Here is a 23,637-nt window from a genome sequence, read left to right as displayed (position 1 = left end):
CGTGCAGAACAATTTCTAACACTCTTCTCAGGAAAGCACTTCATTTTATCTGTTTTCATCTGAAAACAGCAAGAGATCCTTCCACCAGAAAAGTATTCCTGTTGCATGAATTTCATTAGCATAGCTAGGGAGCTCCAACTGGGTACCAAATGGTAGGGCTTATATCCATGTATATATTTTCTGCCATATGCCAAGGAGTTGGCTGTGTCTTGAGAACATTATAGTTCTGGCTGATTCAGCACAGTGAACAATCCACAGCCAGGCATTCAGGAATAAGGGATTAGGGCAGGGAATAAGGATTTCCACGTCAGTCATTTTCATTTGTAAAGGTAAAGAAAATCAGTGGGTTATGAATGTCAGATCAACTGGAGTTCCCATATGATTTCTTATGCAAACAGGATGATAAAAATACATCACCTGCTACAGAGAAATGCACAATTACGCCACAAAAAAATGTGGCTTTATTTGCAGACCTAAAAACATTTTTGTAACCATTTTCCAATGCATTTTGCTAACAAAACAATTTTAAAAAAGAAATATAGGGTTTATCTGTCTACAGCATATTATCTGTAATGTTTTCCCATGATAGAGATATTCCCATAGCTAGAGGTCTGAGATCTTTCTTTTTATAGTTCAGAGAAAGTGTGGAATTGCAAAACACATCCTAAATATTTATCAAATGGAGCATTGGCATGGAACATAAAACCCCAAAATATTTCAAGTGTCTACCATGCTCATCATTTGGGAAGTCAACATTTAGCTCTTCACCTATGACAGCATTATAGGAGATATTTCTGAGAAAATAAAGATACAAAATATGAATTAAAAGCCCCTACAAAATGTATTAAAAGTGAGATTTAAGAACAATCTAAAGAAGAAGCTTTGGGTTCAGTATCTAACATTACCAGAAAAGTGAAATTCCCATGAAGCAGTGCTCTGTCACCATGGCAACCTTACAAGGTAGCACAAAAGGATTCATCTTTATGCAACGCAGTTTTATAAAATCTATCATCCTAAATGTGACAGCATGTAGGATCTTGTGGGTCTGCTGTGACACCACAATGCATAGGAGTTATTAAATATAACCAATGCCTCATTTATTACCAGTCAAAGGAGCTACCTTTTAAATGCAAATGTTGAAAATTAAAATGAAGGGTTTAATCAGTAAAGCTCCCCAACCTTAAATTACCATGGGGAGAGTAACAATATGGGCTTGCCGACACTGTGTTTTAAAATATTAATACCAAGATCTATGCTTATTTTTGACAGCTGTAACATGACCTTTGGAAGTAAAAGTAATAAAAACAGTATGACCACCATTTTTTTGAAATCAAACCCTGTAATCTCAAAGCATAAAAGATACACTAACGGGTGATTACAAAGGGGATTACAGTGCAACCTAGTGAGTATATCTTTAACAATTCACAAGGCACTGCTTTTTACCACATAAATATAATTTATTATACTTAAAACCTGCTTGAGAGCAAGGTTACCTGGCAAAACTGCAGCAGGTGCTCCAGGTTAATTTGATTCAAGTTATTTTCTGCAGAATGTCTAACTGTGAATGGCTCTGCCTACTGATTTCTTGCTAAGATCAAAACATTTTTTCTGTGAACTACGTAGGGAGAAGAAAGAAAGGAAAGAAAGAGAAAGGAAAGAAAGAGAGAAAGATAGAGAGAAAGAAAAGAGAGAAAGAGAGAAAGAAAGAAAAAGAAAGAGAAAGAAAGAAAGAAAGAAAAGAAAGAAAGAAAGAAAGAAAGAAAGAAAGAAAGAAAGAAAGAAAGAAAGAAAGAAAGAAAGAAAGAAAGAAAGAAAGAAAGAAAGAAAGAAAGAAAGAAAGAAAGAAAGAAAGAAAGAAAGAGGCTTAAAATAGATTTCTTGCACAGAGGATGGTATCTCTCCTTTTTTCTTTTTCCCTTAAATGTCATTCTTACAGTGAAAAATCATACAAAACAAAATCTAGAATGGAATTGTACTAAAATATGTGAACTGCAATGAATCATAAACTTTAAAATACTGTGATGAGGTCTTCTTTTTCCTAATGTTTGTTTGGCTTTTTTTTTGTACAGCACATATAAATCTAGAGAAAGATATTTTAAGTGACCTTAGAATGTCAGAACATGCACGATATTGGCTTAGTGAATATATTGAAAATTCACAAGTAGCCTTCTTCTCATGAAATTGTAGCATAAAATTAACTTTTTTTTTTTTTTTCCCTATTAGGGTATAAGACCATGAATGCAAGCATGGAGTCAGTAACAGAAATATACACCCAGATGAAGCTTGGTTTCAAAGGTTTTGCTTGTTGGTTAGTGTGACTTACAGTCATGTCTCTTAGGCAAATATCTTTGTATGTCACCATTACAATTAATATTATTCAGAAATAACCAAGGTTTTGAGAATAATTTGACTAGACAAGGCATTTGCAAACAAGTATAGAATATTATAGTCTTGATAAAGACAGAAACTAAAGTCAGGATTATCTGCAGAACCATCTTCTCATGTAAGTGCTTTTTGAATTCCAGGTGAGCTCACAAGGAAGGGGAAAAATGAAACAGATGCTATGCCATGTGTCATAAGGACATGACAGCACTTTTCCAGCTTTCCTACACCTTTTCACAGGAGTCTGGCGACAGAAAAGAGACTATTAACACAGGTTAGCCAGCTGTCTGGGACTCACCCCAGCAAGAAAGAAGCAATGCAGAGCCTTCCTCAAGAAGCATCGTTTCCCATTAATCCTTTGATGGGCTAATGGGACATTTGAAGTTACATCATTCTTCATGAGTACCTCTGAGGTGGCCCAAAATTTGACAGCAGCTGAATTAGATCTTTGCTGCTAGTAGAATTTATGAAACAGAGTAAGTTTTTATAAAATATACCCATTGGCTCTTTTGCCCTTTTCTTGCTCTCCAATTGCTCGCATGAACATAGAGTTTTATAAATGCGTGGCTAAGACCTCATTCCTCAACGTGATTATGAGCAATGGAAAAAAAGAATTCAACAGAATGTAGAGAAAAATAACATTAAAAAATCTGTAAGTGACATCCATAGCCTTCCAGCCTTTCCAAGGCAGCACCTTGAAAGGAGTATTGCTGCTGACCTGCCATCACAGTGCCATGACTAAGATTTCATATTGAAGCAGTTGTAAATTAATCAAGGAGCTGCTGGTCCTCCCCAGAGCAAAATTGAATAGGGGCAGATAAATGTCAGATATAGCAAGCTGGCTTTAGATTGCAAGCCTCAGAGCATATTTTTTTATTCCTGTGCCTTAGGATCAAATTATTCAGACACCAAAACCACATATTTCTTCTTATAAAAATAATGTGTCTTTAAAAACAAAGATTATTCATACAAAGTGCAATAGTTAGAAGTTTATGGTTTACAGCAACCAAAACCAGAATAATGTTTAAAATCTACTTAGCACATCTATGCTTTTCCTTGCATCATACAACGGTCATGTTTGATTGACTACAGCTTTTTTCAGTAAGAGAACATGATGAAAAACAGAATCAATGGTCAAATGAGTCTGAGCAATTTTATCTTAACTACAGCACATTCCCAGCTCTGAAAGCAAATTTTTCTTAGTATTGCTCATATTAAAATTGCTTCTTAAACAATGCAGTATTGTTTCCTCACCTTTGTTCTGATTTAAATACAATAATTAATACTAACTGCTTACCAGCTTTGGTTAAGAAATTATTTATACTACATGCTGAATTTGATATCTTCACAATATCATCTAATTTATTCTCTGCCATTGAGTTATGACTTAGTCTATTTTTGTGACTAGGGTAGTGTCTGCATGCTTGTGCAAGTAGTTGAGTGCTAAATTATAATTTCCTTCCTATATAGTTCCCATATGAATAAAAATTTTAAAGAATCATTCTTTAAAATTTCTGTAAGGTGTATGACTTTAAATTATCAAAAACAGAAAGACTGAACTGCAAACCTCATTTTAGTCAAGAAGAATTTTGCCATAGACATCAGTAAGGATGGGATATTGCCCTTCCAGAGCTTAACTAAGAAACAAGCTCACAGCCAAATTATTGATTAAAAATACTGTCAAGTTTACTCCATAAAGGTCAGAGAGAACAAATGTCAATACATTTGAAGTTTCGCTGTGTTTGAGTAATCTGATTTTAAACTGATTAATTCAATTAAAAGCTTCAAATAGGAATTTATATAACCACAAAATTAGTGACTGACTTTTATACTATTCAATCTACTGCTTTTTTCACACTGATAGAAATATATCCATTTATTATAAACATGTAAACCCCCTACACTTTTATAAATTATACCACAAATTAAAGTGTATTTTAATGACATAGTCTGTCACAGCTCAAAGTCTTAAAAGACTTTCATTAAAGGCCAAAGTTAAAACATTCCTTCAGCAGCTATTGACTACTTCAAGACATAGATTGAGGGATGTGTATTTTCATTTCTTAGAAGTGGAGAACAAAGAATGCACAAGAGAGATGGATCATGGCAAAGCAGTAATGCAAGTGGAAAAAAAAAAAGCAATACTGAATCAATAGTAATATTAGCTATATTGATGACCCTTTTCATTACTATAATTCTGAACACAAAACAAATTTCTACCACATCGGCCTGCCAATAATATCTGTGGGCTGCATGAAGGTGAGCAGGTGAGGCTTTTTTCCATTTTCCTACGAATAATTCAATTGTAAGAGCAGCACTCTCAATTTACCACATAAGCAAATTAGTAGCTTGTTTCATGGCAGAATATTGGCTTTTCTAGAGTTATATCCAACTCCTCTACAGTAAATAATACCACTGCCTACTCTCTCACATACTTAGAGCAATTAGTTGTTAGTACCAAGGGATGGACTATGAGAACTTTTCTCACTGTGGAGAAACCACTGCTCACATATCTGCACCACAAAACTGCTCTGACAGCTTGGGATTCACCACAGAGGAATTCACCACTAGTGCTCTCCAGCATCTTCTGTCTGTTGAGGACTCCTTCCTAGCAGAAAGGTGCCTTTTGAAATTAGTGGTCCATCCCTGACAGCCTCTTTCATCACTTGACCACACTGGACTTCCCATATCTTCTCCTGCACTTCCAGCCCCACTCTCTTGGACTTCAGGCTTGTCCTGCTTGGCTACAGAAAAATCTGGCTCCAGATTTAATAAAGCATGAAATCTAATAACCCTATGAAATTTCATTCTGTGCCACGCTTGCAGGTTGAAACCATACTTATGAGAGTGGGAGCATTTCCTGCAGCTGAACAGGAAGGCTTGGATATAGAGCATCAAGTATTTTGTTCTTCCCTCCAAAGAAAACACAGAACAGTAGAACTTCCATGGAAGATTACAAAGAAGTAAAGTTGTGAGGAAAAATATTGGTTTTGCAATCTCTGTCCTTATCTTGATACATAAAACCCATTGAAATGGTTCAGGTTAGAAAAGACCTCTAAGATCATTGTCCAGCTATTGACCACCATCACACAGATATATGTGCATTCTTGCTCTAAGACAACTGAAAACTTGATGACAACACAAATAATTTCATAATAAGTGCTGGAATTATCATACAACAAAGTAGTTATCAGCTGACATTTGATAATATAATTCCTATGCAAATTCTCAATGGATTTGTAAGGCATTTTCCCTCAATCCTACCTTGTAAACTAACACTTGTTTTCTTTAAGGAAGTTATTAAATCATTGAAAGTTGATCTGCAAATCTAGACACTCACCTAACATTTGCAGAAGGCTGCATTTAACAGCTAGAAAGGAATCTCAGACTTGATTACAAGATGACCCAACAAGCTCAGTGCATTGGGTAGCACCTCATTCAGCACACCTCAACTTTCTCACTGACTTTTATAACAACAGATCAGGTCCTGAGCCTCTGAGCTCTGGAAAGGAAATCATTTTACACCCCACTTAGCCTAGGCTGGCCAAAACTATAAATCTTTTCTGTATCTCAGTCAGTAGCAATAAAAGATTTGTGCATGTGAGACTGCACCATCCTGGTGATTCTGCTGTCTGTGCTGGATCAGCCTGGTTCATGGAAGTGACTCTGCTCTCCATGCTTAAGGAAGGCCCCAGGCTACAGCTCAGCCCTATTCCCAGCTTTGGGATTAGCTATGATACAAAGATTCCACATATTGTTGTAATCTTCATCCATTTAAACCTTCTTTCCAGACACTCAATAACCATGGAAAGAGAGGCCAAAGGCCTAACAAAGACTTTGTCCAATATCGCAGACTTATTGGGCAAAGACTTGAGTTACTTCAATAAGGTCAAGAGTCTATAACCATCATTACAATTAGAAATGCATAGTTTTGAGCAACTTTAAAATAAAATGGTTTGAGACAAGAGAATTCAAAGTAAAAAAGAAAAGCTACAAGGTGCCAAAAAATGCCAGATAGCTGTGGCCATGGGTGTGCCTTCCTAACATTGTCATGTTGAAACAGCAAATCTGAGATGTATAAAAATTCCTAAAGTAGATTTTGATAAGCACTCTTTAGATCTCACAACCTTTACTCAGCAATCTCATAGTTTTGACTTTCACAGTACTAAAATTCCCACAGTACCCAAAGGCACCTCATATTTCCCCCTTTTACTGCAGAACAAGCCTGTGTGCTGAAGCAAGAGTTGTGCATTCTGGTGGGCAGGATTTTTCCAGCCCTTTGGTCAGATCTCTGTTAGCATTGCAAGGCTTAGGTCCCCTTTGCAGAGCTGGCCTTCAATACAAAATGATTTTTTTTCCCTGAAAAATTAACAGTAAGAAAGATTGACTGTCTCCGGATGTATAATTCAATTTGAAGTATCTGAAAAATGTTACTGAAAATCACCTCTATTTGCCAAAAGCTGCCAAGCTATTTGCACAAAACCATGGAAAGAATTCTGGGAGATGTCAATAATGAATAGGATAAATGTTCTCAAGCTTGATAACTAAAAGGAGTTTGCTGATAAATTTAAAATGCATTCAGCATGCTCTAGAGTCATTTTATATAGATATTGCTCCTGGATTTATTAAAAAAGAAAGAGTAGTTCTGAAAAACTGCTACTTTTTTCCAGATTATTTGACATTTCAATGCACATAAATAATGACTGGGTGTATGTAATATCTGTTATGTATGTAGTGTAATGTATGTAATTTATTTCCTCATAAAATTTTTTACTTAAGAAATAGGGAGGGTTTTGGGGCTTTTTTCCCTTTTCCATGTTTATATATAAAAAAATATTCAACACATTTCTTTAGGGAAAATACAAATGTTTGGGCACCATATTCAAGCACATTACTAAATAATAACATACCTTCTACCTATTTTATTTTCTTCACTTTATTTTCTTATACATTTATATTTCACATTAGACTTGAAGCATTTTTGCTTCAAGGTCTTTTAAACTCTAAGAATAATGTGGTTATGGAATAGGCATCTAGAATACTTAATAGCACATGTAAGAGTTAGGTATTATTCCTACTTTTAAAAAGCTATAACTAAATGTTCATGTTTTGGGGAATCAGAGGTTATTTGATCTATTTATCTTTAGTTAAGGCTTAAATACACAAAACATAATAGAAATTTTAGTGGAAATTGCCAGAAGATCTATTTACATGTCATTGGTAAAAAAGGTATAAAATAAAACTGGGTTTGACTGTTTCCACTTGCTGATTTCAGAGGCAAAATTCTTTCTGCTCTCTTATGCTTTATTTTGCTTATTTTTTCCTTCTTTTACCTTCACCTCCTTGATTATTTCTGAGCACTATGCTACTTAGTTTTGCCCCTGGACCTAATCTTGTTAGGCAAATATTATAGACCTCTGCTTAAAACCTAGAGGTCTTGGGGTTTTGTCTTCATTAACCTTCCTCTTGATATAGATCTCCTTCTCCTTGTCCTCAACTGGTCTTAAATCATCCATGCTAAAGTACATACAGCTCTTTTTAATTCAATGTATTTGCAAAGATTCTTTGCTGATGTACAGGTAATGATCAAATCAAGTCTATAGACTAAATATTTAATATGACTTTCAGAGAGAGGAATTAAAATACAGTAATGAGGGGAGGAGAATGGTTGAAGGAAGCCTTTTTCTCTTGAAAAATATTGTCATGAACTTAATATTAAGTAATTTTGTTATCAAATCAATTATGAAAATTGAAGATATGGAAGCGTTGGAGTTGAAGAGCCTTTGACAGAAATGTAGCATTGTTGAATTCTGATCACACATCAAAAGTGACAGAAATGCATAAGCAGGGTTCTTCTTTTTAAAGACTAAATGAACAACCAGAGAACTTGAATAAGTCACATCTTCCAGGACTCTCAGGCAGTTTTCTCTACACTCTCAAGCCAAGCCAGGACTAAGGATTGCCAGGTCTGGGTTTTCCACTTCTAAATTGTCATCCACTCCCACAGCAACAGCTCTTTTACCTTCCCATTCTTAACTTCTCCCTTTCCTAAACCTTGGAATATAAGGAGAAAAAAAAGTATGAGTGGTTGGCTTTATCAAAGATTTTTTTGGGCCCTACTGAGTATTGGAACAGTCAGTCCTAGGAGAAAACACTTGACAGGAAATAGCTATGGTATCTTAAAATTTTGGGAGCAGTTACCTTATCTTTCTCCTAGCAACAGGGAGACACAGTCAGTAGGAGAAAAGAACAGAATAATAAAATCTTTTATGCCTGTACTTCTAAGGCTCTTCAGAACCTTCCTGCCTTCTTTGAGACTTCACAAACACAGGTAGTTTTCAAATCTGTCTAGAACCAGGTTTAAATGTCAGGACACTGAAGTTTCCCCTCGTAGTTTTCTACTTAGTGCCTTAATTTCCAAGAAAAGTTTTGAATACAATAACCCAGAACAGGCTGCTCTCACTGCCTTGTGCCAAAAGTCATTGTCCTCCCACGCTGCAAGCATCTCTAGAGGTGCTACAGGTATTTAATTAGCAAAATGCTTCTCAAAAGAATGCTAAATATTCACACTATAAGGAAAAACACTGTCCTTCAGGGAAAAAAACAAGAGAAAAGAGATGCATAAAGTTTTAGTAAAGTGCCTGTCAGCTTTACTCATCCTTTTTGTATTTTCTGAGCTTTTCACTTAGCATAAGAAAAAAAACCCTTTCTTGCAGTCCATATTCACACAACTGCCTTGATCACAGGAAAATTGAACACCTTCAGTGCATGATAATTAAGCACACCTGTAATCCAATTAGTATTTCATTGGTCTCCACAGATGCAGTGGCTTTGTTCTTAGACCACAGGAATCCTGTTTATTACTCAGTTAAAAAAAACCCAAAACAACAAACAACAACAAAACCCAAAAAACAACCCCAAAACCAAAACAAAGCAGAAGGGAAAACAGCCCAAATGCAAGCTGCAAAGCTTTTTTTAAAAAATACAAACCTATTGACAACATTCAAAGTTACTCCTCTTTGTTTCTTGCTCTGTGTTACTGCTGATAAATTTCTCATTCCAAACCATCCCAATCTGGCACTACTATCTGTTTGGTTTCATTCCTAGTGCCTGTTTGCAGACAAACCCACTACAATAAACTCAAACTCTGAAGCAGTCAAAGGTGCTCCATGTTGAGTAACTAAAACCAAATTAAACTAGATTTTGAATCAGACACATCCTGGAATACTGGAAAGAGGGTTTTTGTTTGTTTTTTTTAAATAACATGCCTGACCACATCAACAGTCATGACCACACTTCACTGATAGTCAAACATCTGCTAAAGCTGTCAGCAGATGCACCACAGGCAAAATAGGAATTGAGAACCATATTTTGAGGTACAGAAAGTTCATGCTTTAACTGCCAATTAGGTTTTCCTCAGTCCTTCAGCAGAATGACAGGCACTGCGCAACCATGAAAGCATCAGGGCTTCATCAGTTCTGCTGAACTATGTCTCTTGTAAACAGACACAAGATAAGAAAAAATATAAAATATATTGTAAATGTAAAGGAAAAAGAGATTGTATGGTGCTTTTGACCTATGTACTCATTTAAACCAATCTGAATATTATAATCCAACATAAATTACACAAAATTACCTAATTATAACTGCTGGGGAGTCTAGGGTTGTTCTTGGAATGGCTTTTTTTACGTTTTGTTTAGCTTTTAGCTGTCAATTCCTCTGTATCAGCCTTCAAACATAGGACAGCATCCTCATAGTGACATTTTAATATGCCCTGTTCTCAAACACTCCCCAGAAATTAATTCTCTGGGAATACCAGATGCTGCCAGTTCTGAGGGATGACACTGAGACAGAAGGAAGCTGCTCAGAGAATTTCTGAAGTGCCCTCACTCACCGTGCAGCAGCACAGGAGGAACCACAGCCATGGATTTGCCACATATTTGAAGCCTGCTCTTCTCTAACACACCAGCATTGCTTGAGCACAATCCAAAGACATGGAAAAATAGAAATCAGCTTTTCCTTATCTGAATCCCACTTCTCAGTCTGAATCAGAATTCCTTATGCCACCTCCCTATGGCTTTCCCCCACAAAATCAGTAATTTCACTGATGGCTGAATAATTACCAGCTTCACTGAGGACACAGAGGTAGATTAGAAAACAAGGACAGATGTTCCAAAAGAGAGGTCTCCTCTTAGCTACACAGAGATGCTTCCATAATATATATCAACAATAAGTGCATAAAAGAATAAAGAAAAATCTGTAGGAGAGACATTTTCCCCATCCAAGTGAATAGGATTTTTCATTTTTCCCAATGACCCATATTTAGCTGCTTGTACATATATTTGACCCATTGTATTAATAAATTATCAAGCAGGAAAATGTTAATAACCCAGAGGCTGTTAAGTCTACAAGGTGTGTAACTGAACACCACTAATGAGGCATAGAAGATATATCTCAAAAATTGTATTTCCTCCTCCTCCCTGATAGTCAACATGTATTACCAGGGAAAGATTTGGAATTTTTTTAAACTAGAAATATTCTAAATCCATTGAATTAAATAACTCCTTAATTTTTTTTTTCATTTGTTCTGAGAGAAACAACATAGACCCATTTGTCTTCCTGAATTTTAGCAAATAACAGGATCTTTTCCTAGCTACAGCAAAACTGAACATTAAGAAAGTGTTTGAAGTCTTCATGAATAAAGATAATTCTGATGTAGAATAATAAGTCCTTCAATAAAGTAGCCTATGATTCCGTCCTCTCCTTTAGTGTGAGCATATTGCAACTAAAAAAGACTACTTAACTCTCAGTGAATATAAATTTGAATGGTGAGGTTCAAAGAGAAACTAAATATTAGAATGCTGACTTCAGTCTTTATATTAAAAGACTCTGGGTCTTATAAGTTTGAATCTTTCTTCTCTCTAATTCAGAGCACTCTTATGGGACTGTGTACCCTCTAGTTTATAACATTTCCTGGATTCAATCACAATTTCTATTTCTCATTTAATTTTCAGCATTTTTCCCTTTATAAAAGGGTAGATATGAACTGCTCCAGCTTTGCTGCACAAATAATCCACAGCAACGTTTTGCCCAGGGTTTATCTGGTGTAGCAGCCACTGTATGACAAGGTAAGCTCATTTCTTACAGTATAACTTAAAGACCTCCAAAGCCTGTTGCAAATGTGTTATGAGAACCTGTATAAAACAAAAATACTGAATAGCATAACGCTCCTAAATATGAGATTAACTGCAGTATTCAATTCAAAGTATTCAAAATAAATAACCATAGCAAAATATTTAAGTTTGAGAAGGATTAACCTTCCTTTGATTCACACTTCCATATATGTTTCAGTTTCCATGGTACATCCTGGCTTGAGGGAATGCTTTGAATGGTTTTCCCAGTTAGTCCATAAGGGCTTGACTTGGGGGAGCTCATTGACACATAATCCCATCTACACAAGAAACCCGATAAAAGTGCCACTAAGAAAGCAAAAATGCTGTGACTCTTTTAATGCCTGACAATTTTCTTACATGTTGCCACAGTAAATTTTCTGTTCTGTGTGATTCATAGGCTTCAAGGCCAGAAAGGTTGTTTTTGATTATCTAGTCTCATTTCCTGCATAATAGAAATTACAGGCTGTCAGCCAGTACATGAGAGACCTCCTCTTTAAGCAGTTTAATGGCTAAGAACCTAGTAAATGTATTTTTAGACTTTCTGAAGCCTGCTCTTCTGACTTGGGTCTCAAGAGTATGCCAACTAGGTAGAGGAGTATAGGCACATTCTTGCCTCCCAAGGTGGATAATTAGCATGACCTAGATATATGTACATTTCTGAGAGTTATATGTACTTATTAAAAGCTATAGGGCTGATATACAGATCTTTTAGGTGTTTTGAAAAGTAAAATATTAATTAAACTTTCATTTTGCTTTCATAACAGCTTGATAAATGCAGAACTCTCAAAAAACCTGTTCCTTTAACAAGCCTATTAATTTCAGGGACAACCAAAATTAATAGTCTTGTTAGCAAGGTGTAAGACTATCAGCTATTTTAGAACACTGGATAAATATCAAATGCATGTGTTTTCCTGGAAGAGAGAATAAATGACACATGATGACATATGAGTGATTTTTATTACATATTTGTCATTATATAAAGCATTATAAAACCTGAGATAGAGCCATTTCTGAGAGGTAAAGTGATGAAGTGCAGCAGGTTCTATTTACCTGCTAATGTGACTACATCCTGAATGCAGCTCCACATAGGCATGGTAAATGTGGATATGTTAATATAAATTGTTGAGGAATTTGTCCTTTAGAACTGTGAATGACTTACTGTGTTTTACTCCATGTATTCAGTGCTTCCCAATATTTTCAAAAGGAATACAGGAATTTATCCTCTTCATAGTAGCCTGAACAGCCCCTTCTTTGCATTGGGGAAGTATGCAGCAGTAGACTAACAGTGGGACTCAGGTAGCTTTGTGTAATGCTCAGAATGTAAGTTTGCCATAGATATTTTCCTATCTTTTCCACAGATTTTTCTGATATTTTCCTATATGAATAAGATGTATAACAGTTCTATACAGATAAATATGTTGCATGAGAATCACACAGAATTGCTAATTTCCAAGTCTAGCTTTGTTGGTCCAATCTTGCACTTAGACACTTCTATATTATTCTTTTCTGAAATATAAATTTTCTTCCAGTATGATAACACAGTCACAGTCATGGACAGTATTCTTATTTGAATAATTCACTGCAGAGAAGTAAAGAGACAAAAAAACCTGCTAAGGACATTAAAAAATATCAGTGCATGACTGATACAGTCACAGCTGCATTTTTTTTGCATTTGAAAGTGCATAATGATGTAAGAACTTAAGAACTTAGAGGGATAACTACAAAATTAATGGTTTTCAGATGCATTTGGATGAAAGGAAAGCACCAGTTTACTACTTGTACCCCAGTGATATAGGGGTGTTTAGGCAAATGAAGATTAAATTAAAATAGAACACTTTGAAATCTCCAATCACTTTTGTGAGGATATAAACATACAGTAGTGCTAGAGTTCAATGTAACCACAGCCAAATGACTCTTCTAAAATTGAAAATTACATAACAACTTCTCAGTAGTTGCAGTTAATACAAATAGTATCAGTACCCATTTAAATAAACATCCATTGATAGTGCAAATAGCTTTGTCAAACAGGCACTTGGCTTTAAAATTAATTTTTTGCACAGCTTCAGTAGTAAAATCACAGCCTGCAAACATAGTTTTCAATGGTGATTTGTATGTATACAACTTTGGTGGGGTTTTAAAAAATATTTCTTATGGACTTGTAGAAACACTAAATGTATTTTGCAAGTACCTTGTGAGACCAAGTGGTTAAGCACAGCCATTAACTGAGAAAATCAAAAGACCAGGTTGTATTACCAGCAAAAGGCCTGCATGCCCTTTTCCTAAGATCAAAAGCCCTTATCTGGCACCTTTTGATATAACTCAGGTTCAATGAAGTAGGAAATGAAGGAAACTCTTCCTGATTTCCAGTTCTAGAGAGAGATGTCACTGTTGGCTGGGAGTGGGGTCACCTAAGTACCAATGCAGCTGTCCTCAGGAACCTCTCAGGTTTTTGTCAGCTGAAAGATGCTTCAGAAGCAGAGCATTAATGGTCACAGAAAGGTATTCAGCTTCCTTTCCTTCGGGTGGATACTCCTGAAAATGGAATAACCATGGCTCACGATAATGGAATTCAGGACAGACCTGTTAGCTGAGGGTAACCCCAGTGAAAATTTTCCAGACTTATACTCACTCAATGCTGAATTTTGCTTTCCAGGCAGACCCCCTCTGTCTGAAGAATATGCAAAAGGCAGATGAAAGGAATTAGACCCAGCTGCTTTTATTTCCTCCCACCCCCAAGACAGAGAAGCTACTGAAGTCAAGGCTGTGATGCCAGCAGTGCCAGGTGTTCTCTGGTAACCTCTTGTTATCCAATGTTGCTTCTATACAGCTTTATTAGTTGCCAGTGAATCAGTCCAGATGCTTCCTTTCTTTAAAGGATAAATGTCTACTTTGAGCAGGGAAAAAAAAAAGTACCAGAACTTCTAAGTCATAGCAGCAAATTACAAAAACTGCCTTTAAATGAAATGCAGTGCTGATCAGAAAATTGTTCTAAGTGGGTGCCAACAGAAAAAAAAACCTTTGCCCTGAATATAGATTTAATGAGGAAGAAAGGACTCCTTTCACGAGAATAAATTCGTTCAATAAAAAGATTCAGTCACTTTTGTTTGCTCCCAAGTCTGAGAAAAAACCCTATATCTGGATACAGGTTGGTATCTAGGAAAACCATTAAAAGAATGATCATAATTTCATAGCAAAGTCCACATTCCATGCTCCACAATTTCCTATGGGAATCTTCCTTTATGCTCCTGAACTTCCCAGTTCTTTGCACAATTTCACTGTTCTGCTTAATTGCTCTAGGTGGACCCTGAAGTAAATACAGAAAACCACCTTTGAGGAATTAAAAACATCAGGGTTATAGAAATCTTTGAAAATCAGGAGAGAGGTATATTAGTAGTACCAGTGTAAAGTATATATTTTTTTAATTAAAAGAGTTTAAAGATGACTTGATAACTTAAATTTCTGTCATTTCTAAGTACCTTGGCATGTTATTACCACCAAAGAAAATTCCTGTAAAGAGCAGGTTAAAAAATTTGTATGCAGCATTCTTATTTCTACAAGAATGATCGATTCTGACCTGAATATTTAAATATTTTTCGATTCCTTTGAAGGCAGCTCTTCTCAGTAGAAAAATATCATTACAATGTGCATTTAAAGAGCATAGTCCCCATTTTCAGCTATACCAGTACAATTCTAGAGCAGTCTTCTTAAGATTTCTTCACTTTCATTAGATTTAGATTCTTTAGAAGCTGTGATAAAGCTTAGTCCAGAATTTTGTCATCCTCCATGTAGACAAATGTTAGAGATGTTTGCAAATACTCTTCCTTGGGGCTCTAATTTCTTTCCACTTAGCTGGTGAAACTCCACTGAGCATGACTGATTGGATTAATGTTAAAATCAGCTGAGACTTCTGTTCTGAGATGTACAGTAATTTCCAACTACTTTTGATTTTCATTGAAATAACAGAAAGTAGATTCTGTTGGGCTCATTTGTTTAGTTGCTCTTGTAGATTTCAAGGACTGAATTTTATCCTAGGAAGATGCAGTGCAATCTTAGGGTGAAACTGAAACCTTTAGTGTCACTCTGCTGATGTATTTGGCTCACAAGAAGGTTCAAGGATTTTCCAATATCCAAGGCATACACTTCTCTCAAATACCTGTTTCACTGGAAATGTCTGTGATATGTATAAAACTGTCATGGAATTTCACCGTGCAAAAAAGGTACAGACCACTGCAGCTTTAAATTCTCATTTTCTAGGTACATTGACACATACATTAAAAGAAAAGCTTGCTTTAAGGAAGAAATGCTAAGTTTTCCTATTTTTTTATTGCTTACCTGCTGATTTTTTTTTTTTTACCTCTTCAGATTGACTGTTTTCCATACCCAATAAATCCCCTCATACTTTTTGGCCTGAAATGCACATCCTTCATCTTGAAAGAACTTATTATTTTGAAAGGTTTTCTGTCAGCATACCCATCTTCTGGATAAACGTGTGCTCTAAGTGGAGCCTTGTGCTGAGGAAGCCAAAATCTTGCATTATGTACTATACTACAATGTTTACTGGACCCAGCAGAAATCTACACATTTACAAATATAACATTTTTTACATCAAATCTTCCAGAGTTACACATTTATTGTCTTTCCTCTGAATCCATAGGACGTCTATGAAAAACACATACATGTTACATGATGCTTTTGAGTGACATCAGAATGATTCAGAACATGGTGAATTCTTTATTTTCATGGTAGTAAGGCACTAGAACTCTTGCTGTGGATTGGACATTACCATGTGGTGATTTTATTTTAAAAATAAGTATGTTTCCCTTTCTTCAGAAAGTATTTTTTTTATATTTGTGACAGGTTCTTACAATTTCTTTTCATACTGCTGATGAGGAATAAGCCATCTCAGATAGAATTTCAAGTGTGTGGGTCTCAAGGAAGAATTTGCATTTCTGTTCCTGATGTTGATTGGTTTCTTCTGAGCCATATGCTTCAGATAGAAAACATCTTCAGCAGCCATCTTCTGCTGCATTTTTTGTCTTCTTGGGGACCTTTTACTGATCATAATCCAACATAAATTTGGATTTGCAGCTTCAAATGCCAATATTCCAGGGTTGCAGGGTATCACTCACTGAAGTGCAAGAAAATTACTTGCTTCGATGCATCGAAATAAATATTTAGTCTAGTTCACTATGATATTAAACCAAAATTGGAACATATTGACCATATAAATATAGGGATAGTACAAATATTTATTGGAACATACATTTGTAAGCATGGGGGTATGAGTTACACACAGAAACTTACTTATAATAGTTCTGGTGAACAGCAGCCTCTATTTAACTATTCTGATGAGTTTCCTTAGAAAAAAAAAGAAGTCATTATAGAAGAAATATGATGTGTAGCTTCTGTTCTTTGGAGTTCTTTGAGGAAATTTATATTTAAAGTCTATAAATTTATTTTAAAAATTTTAATACTCATTAAAATTATGGTAGTTTTAAAGAGAATATTTTTTTAATTCTTATGCTGATAATTTTGTAAATTTTCCAAGACTTTCAAAATGTTTGGGAATTGTGGAGGTTAGATTTTTAAACCCTGTTGATTTGTTCCTTTTTATCAATAGAAACAACGACAAGATTGAGTGGGGAAGCTCAAGTTATCCATTCTTCTCCTGTAATGTCACCTAGAAACAGCTTCAGTTTCCCTACCCTGGCAACCCCATTGTGTGTCAAACCCTAAATTACCTCACTTCGCTTCTAGCAGGGAGTCTTTCCAGCCAGCTGCTGTCACCTAGGATATATAACCATGTGAACAAGTCCAGGGAGTCAGGAACGCCCTCCATCCATGTTTTGTGCTTGCCAGGCAAAAGCCATGAAACTGAGTCCATGTCAACAGGGCACTGAGCCAAAAATAAGGAGCTGAGCTCGAGTCCAGGGCTGTGCCAAAGAATTTACAGGGTTTCTGGACTGCTGGGGGCTTGGATCAGGGAAGAATGGGCTATGGGTGTCTCTCAGGCCCACCCAGAAGAGCACACACAGCAGCAGATGAGGAGGGGACAGGTGTTTCAATGAGAGTGCAAGAAGCCAAGACCACCTTAGCTCTTCAAAACCAGAGCAAAAAATGAAAGTCATTCCAGTAAGATGAACTTGTGGTTAATGCCCAAATTCCAGACAGTTGGATGTTAGGGGAGATTACTGTCACAAGGTGAGATTTGTGTTGCATGACACAATCACATAATTACTTAGCTATAACATGCCACTTTTATGCTCATGATTTTTTAAGAATTTCTACAAACTGCTTTTATTTTTCAATGCTCTATTTTTCCAGCTGTCAAATCAGTTGTGTGATTGATAATTAAAAAATTAGTGGTGTCACAGGTATTGTGCAATAGCATGTGCAAGAAAAAAGTTTCCCTCCTTTGTCAAGGATGTTGACACATACATAAATTGCCATTCTGAACTCTTTCTTCAGAATTTATACACAGTAAAGCAAATACCAGCACATCAAAAGCCTTCAATCTAATACAATAAATTGCAGTCGTACTATCAATTTTTTGGTAGAAACACTTGTTGCTCAGCTAGCCAATATTTAATAGTTTTTTATAAACCTGAGTGACTCATGTATAATTTAAAGCTGCACATAATCACTAAAAAAATAGAACAGGAGTATGAACATAGTATTTAGGTACAGTATGAGTAATATAGTCAAAAGTATAATAATTACATTAAAAAAAACTATAGGTAAAAATATGAATAGGCTTAAGAGAACTGCAGTATAAAAACAAAGTATTACACGTCATTCTTACAGTTTGTGAATTATAAAGTCCTTTCATTGTTCACCAAAAGAATATGAAATAGAGAATATGACAAGGAGAGGATGAGATTTTTTTTTAAGTAAAGAAATGGAGTGTTTTGCATTAGTTGCCATATAAATTTAGTCTTATTACTGTTCATCACAAAATAATCCTGCATGACTTTGATGAGGTAAGGCCTATAGGTGGAAATGGTTTTATTAGACCACCTCCAATAGTTGGAGAGAGCAGAGAAAATTTGCTTGGGCACAAATTTTTTGGGGGCAAACAAATCTGCCTATTATGAACAGCAGATTTAAGGACTGCTTCTAATTAAAGCAATCCTTAAATCTGCTTGAATAATTGCTCTGAATTGAAAAATTGCTCTGAGTAGCGTTTTCAAGTGGTCAAGTAAAAACATCAACACCATTTACAAACCTTACCTTTACTATGACTTTTCACCATCAGAGCTGTGACAACGCTGCTGCTAAAATTCTATACAGGTCAGTTATTTCCAGGGGATGAAAATGGAATTCCTAAATGTTTCTGAATACATGGTGCTTGTCAGAAAATAAACAAATGCCAATAGAAATAAAAGATTGCAGATCTTCCTAGTATTAGGTATAGCATCTACAAGGAGTAATTTGTGGGGAGATTACCCAGGGTATCCCACTTTAGATTTACAGCTAAATGTTTAAACATCAGGGCCATTGTGAGATAGTGCTGAACTTAGTACTGTCCAGTTGGAGAGGCCACATTTCTCCTTCCTCTGTCAACACCAGGTCCTTACCTTGTTAACACCCTGTCCTAATTATGAAGATACACTGGTTTGATTTTTTCTTTTTCTCCTTTTCCAGTATCCCAAAGAATATTTACACAAATAAAGGAGATGGTGATACTTCAGCCATTTATATTCTTCAGGACAAATTACATTGTAAAGCTTCTTAAAAGTGTTTTATTGCTTATATTTCCAAAATATGATCAATTCATCATACAATCACCCAAAATTTTCCAATTACTGCCCTTGCATACCTCTCAAGAAATGGAACTTACAACAAAGGAGTTTCCTCTTTTTTTCCCTTCATTCCTTTCCATCACCCTCATAATTTTTTATATTGTCCTGTGTTACAAATGTGTGTTATCATAACTGTTTCAAGGCCACAGGTTTCAATAGCTGATATTAGTAAAGTTTCAGGACAGTCAACAAAATGAGGCTTTTTTTCCTGGTTCAGGATATGGCTCAACATGGGGGGATATTTTCTGTTACAAGCAACTGGAGTTGGCACACATATAAACCCTCTCCATCAGTTTGAACAAATATACAACCTTATATGTGCAGAAGTATTGTGATTCTCAAAACACAGCAATGATTATTTCTATATTAAGTGTATAAATCTAATAAAAATCAACATATGAAAGCTAAAATGTAGTCAAATGATTAGATGATTGGTCACTGGTGTTTAAATTATGTTAATTGGCACATTACTGAAAATTAAACGTAGCTAATATATACAGGTAAGTTTTTTAAAATACAGTTGTTAAACATTAAAAAACAAAAATATGAAAGTCTAAATGTTGCAAAATACTAGAAGAACTTATGTTTTGCTAAAAAATCTGCTCTTCATGTCAGCTACTATTAATAATAAATATTCATAATATTTATATTTTACTCCTTTAACACAAAAATAAACCCTTTGGTGCCATACATACTACATAATTTATTCTGTGTACAGAACAATCTAGAAAAGTAATTGTGCATTATTAATAAAAAATTATCTATAGTGTCAAGGTTCAGTTACTAAAAAATGTAATTTTAAGGCGGCTGCAGCCAAGATATCTACTGATTAGGATAAGATAATAAGTAACGAGGAAATCACACATACTGTTAAAAAACAAAAGGATCAGTCATATAGCAAACAAAACAAAATTATCTGAAAAAACAAAGAAATGAACAGATTGTCTTACACACTTGCTTAAAAGTTTTCCTAAGAAAGAAGACTTAGACCTCCAGAACACACACAAATGGTCTCCCACCTATACAGGTACACAGTCTTTCCAGGGGGGCAGATATGAGGAGGAAAGGGACACTACAGATTTGTATTTACAGTCTTTGAACTTCCTAGGTATGGAAACACTAAATCAGCCAAGACACCAACAAACCTGGAAGTCTGTTTCTAATTTAACTAGTCAGGAAAGTATGAACATGCAGACTGGATTTCTGATTTATACAAAGAACAGGCAACCCTGACAAATGGCTAAGATGAATAGAACTGTATTATTCATCATATGTAACAGAGATTAAATGGCTTTTAATCACCACCTTCTTATCATAAAAATATATTTACACAGTGCCTGTGAACAAGTGTACTAGTAGCAAAACCTGATGTTTATTTATACAGGAAAAAATTCTTGCCCCTACTGCACTGTTTCCTCTGGGAGGAGGGAAGTAAACACAGCTGGCATTCTTTACATAAAGAAACAAAAAGAATAAAAAAAAATCTGAAAGAAACCCCACACTTCTCTGGCTTTTTTTCTTCCTCATTCCTTTGTCCAATTCTTATCTCAGATACACTCCAAGTGATTAATATGAAAGGAAACTCTCAGGGCAAAGACTCGCTAAAGTTAGTGCTGTTCCCATGTAAGATGTACATCAAGCTGTGGACTGACCCTGCACAGTTTATCTCCAGAGTCTCTACTGAACAACATCACACTTTTACTTTTTTTTTTCCTGTGTCTGGTGGTTTAGACTGCAGCTCTTTGAGAACAGAAAAAGGCATACCTCAACATGTGGCTGTTACTTCATCATGAACACTTCTAGAGCTGCAGCCTCTTTTATCACTGCCAAAGCTTCACATCCCTTACAGAACCAGGAAACAAACTTAGAAAATGGTCAGCCTGTACTTTAGGATAATTATCCTTACCTTGATATCCATGTAATATTTACTGTAAGAATATACCTACCTCATGTTATCCGTGCAAAAATTTTACATTCACTTGCATTATTTATACATACATTAAAGTATACTGATGGCATTAAAAATAAAGAAAATCATGTAATACCTTTACTTTTACCTATGGATTTGGTGAAATGGTTCCATGAAGAAAGCATTTCCAGACAAAAAGAGAATAAAGAAGAGGAGAGAAACAACAGTAAGAGTCATGAGTATATGTAAATGCAATAGTATCTGAACATGAAGAGACAAAGTCTAAGGTAAGTGTCTGAAGACAAATGGAGATGCAATCAGTGACATATTAGGGATTTAGTTTATTTCTTCCCAATCATGTACATGCAGAGAAACACAGAAATAACCCATGCTTAGATAAGAAAGACTGTCACAAAGGTAACATGGACAATGGTTAGGAGGAAAAAAATCACTGGTTTTGTTAGGTAGCAAAACTGTACTCTCAGCATTCCAGAAGCCAGGAGCAGGTGCTTTCTGCACATTTCCAATCAGCCATGCATTAATGCAAATGGACTCTTCAATGTGTACAATGTTACAAGAGGAGCATCTTCTTTCAGGGGCTATCTGAAGAATGGTCTGGCACTTTGTTTATCTTTAATAGGATCACCCATAATTGTATTTTCTGATCAATACACAGAATTTTTGTAATCACTTTCTTATTTCTCTCACCTCTTTTTAGTTATTGTTTTGCAAGAGGGGGAGTTGAGGAGGCAGGAAGGACAAAAGCTTACGGAGCAAACCAAAAAAAAAAAAAAAACCCAAAACAACCAAAAAACAAAACAAGAAAAAGATGTGACTAAAACCATGTGTTTCTTTGCAGCCAAAGACAGCTTTCAAGCATTTGCCCATCGGTTGCAGTGATGGATTCAAAGCAGCTACAGAACAAGAAGAAACAATGAAAGCAGAGTGGAAAAGGAACAGAGCCCATACCTTGGTCGCCCATCATCAGGTGCGCCAGACCTTGAAGGGAAACAAGAGCACAGTCAGCAATGAACAAGGGAGCACGGGAAGGTGGTGTTGTCACACTGACAAAAATGTTTTGTGACAGGCATCTGTTTCCTATAAGATGTCTGTATCACAGAGGGAAATCAAAGAGCATTTTTCAACCACTGGTTGGAATGCTTTGGGCTACAAGTAACAGAACTGCAGTTCAAACACTGGGTGCTGTTTTATTGTGTATTTTTTTTTTCTGTGCAGTATTTGCATTGACAGAAAATAATAAAATGCTTTCAAATCCAACCAATTCCTTTAATAATCCGTCTGTCTTTATCATATTTTGATTATATTGCTTTGAACACTTTGCTGAGAGGACTTCCTGTCCTCTACATGTGAAATGATGTTTACACCCTGGAGAAGTTTAAACCTGAAAAATGGGCTGGGTCTGATCTTTTTCCCCTCATAAAAATGAGCATTTCAGGTAATTAAATAAAATTTATTCATCACATTGAAATGATAATGCAAAGAATGTCTCCTTATTTGTGTGAAATATGACAGTAGAATGAATTTGTTCCAGAGAAGGCAAATTATTACATATGCAATATAAAATACATAGCAATAAAGAAAATTTAAGTGACAGCTTCTGCAACTACTTCTTCAATCTGTGAGAAATAGATTTTGCTTTATCCTTATATTGCGAGATGAAATCCCATCACACCAGAAAAGGTCTAGTGACATTTCAAAGCAGATGTCCTTAATGATAATCACTCATCCAGAGCCAAATTTTGTTACTCTTCAAGGAAAAATATTCATCTTTTTTAATCATGATAATAAAATGATACTTAAATCTCATTGAATATAATGTGATGTTGGGAGAATATTTTTCTTAGATATATGAAGGGTTTTAATTTTTTATGTCTGATTTAAAAAACAGACTTATTCTTGTTGAATTTAGCTGGTTTAGGATCCATTTCAGGAATTATTGGTTGTTCATGTGTAAAATGTGCTCCTCTTCTCAAAAAAGCCATACATTATTTTCTTAATTGCAATTAATTGAAATTAATTCACACAAAGAAGGTGAGCAATAAAATATCCTTCTCTTTATTGGAGAGCAGGCTTCCTAGAGAGAGAGTTTCTGTGATTTCTAATTCACAAAGAAAATTAGGTGCACAAATGACTCACGCTACTTGGGGGTAGTTCAAAGAAGATACTCCCGACTGCAATCAGTCTAAATGATTCTTCTCTTATCAGTTCCAAATCTCAAGTGATGGTCCAAGTAGTCTAACAATGGTTTTGTTGAATTATTGCTTTTTAATGTCACTCGTTTTAGATGTGTAGTTAAACTGAAGGGCCTGATGTGCCTGATCTCTTGTGCAATAAATTCTGTTTCCAAATA

At 35.5% G+C, this 23,637-nt stretch overlaps 1 protein-coding gene across 14 annotated transcripts in view; it reads right to left on the bottom strand.

Moving 5' to 3' along the window:
• The window catches only part of NRXN1 (neurexin 1), a 682,260-nt gene that overhangs the window by 576,033 nt on the left and 82,590 nt on the right, over positions 1-23,637 (bottom strand). For 12 of the 14 annotated variants that reach the window (XM_059468828.1, XM_059468830.1, XM_059468835.1 and 9 more), the window contains one exon: positions 22,236-22,265. The exons of the other annotated variants lie outside the window; for them this stretch is intronic. In XM_059468828.1, coding sequence (XP_059324811.1) covers positions 22,236-22,265 — 30 coding nt within the window. The remainder of the gene's footprint in view (positions 1-22,235; positions 22,266-23,637) is intronic. 14 annotated transcript variants of the gene reach the window in all.

This window comes from Ammospiza nelsoni, chromosome 3 (genome assembly GCF_027579445.1).
Source record: "Ammospiza nelsoni isolate bAmmNel1 chromosome 3, bAmmNel1.pri, whole genome shotgun sequence".
NCBI lineage: Eukaryota > Metazoa > Chordata > Aves > Passeriformes > Passerellidae > Ammospiza > Ammospiza nelsoni.
This window is presented reverse-complemented; position numbering and strand designations above follow the sequence as displayed.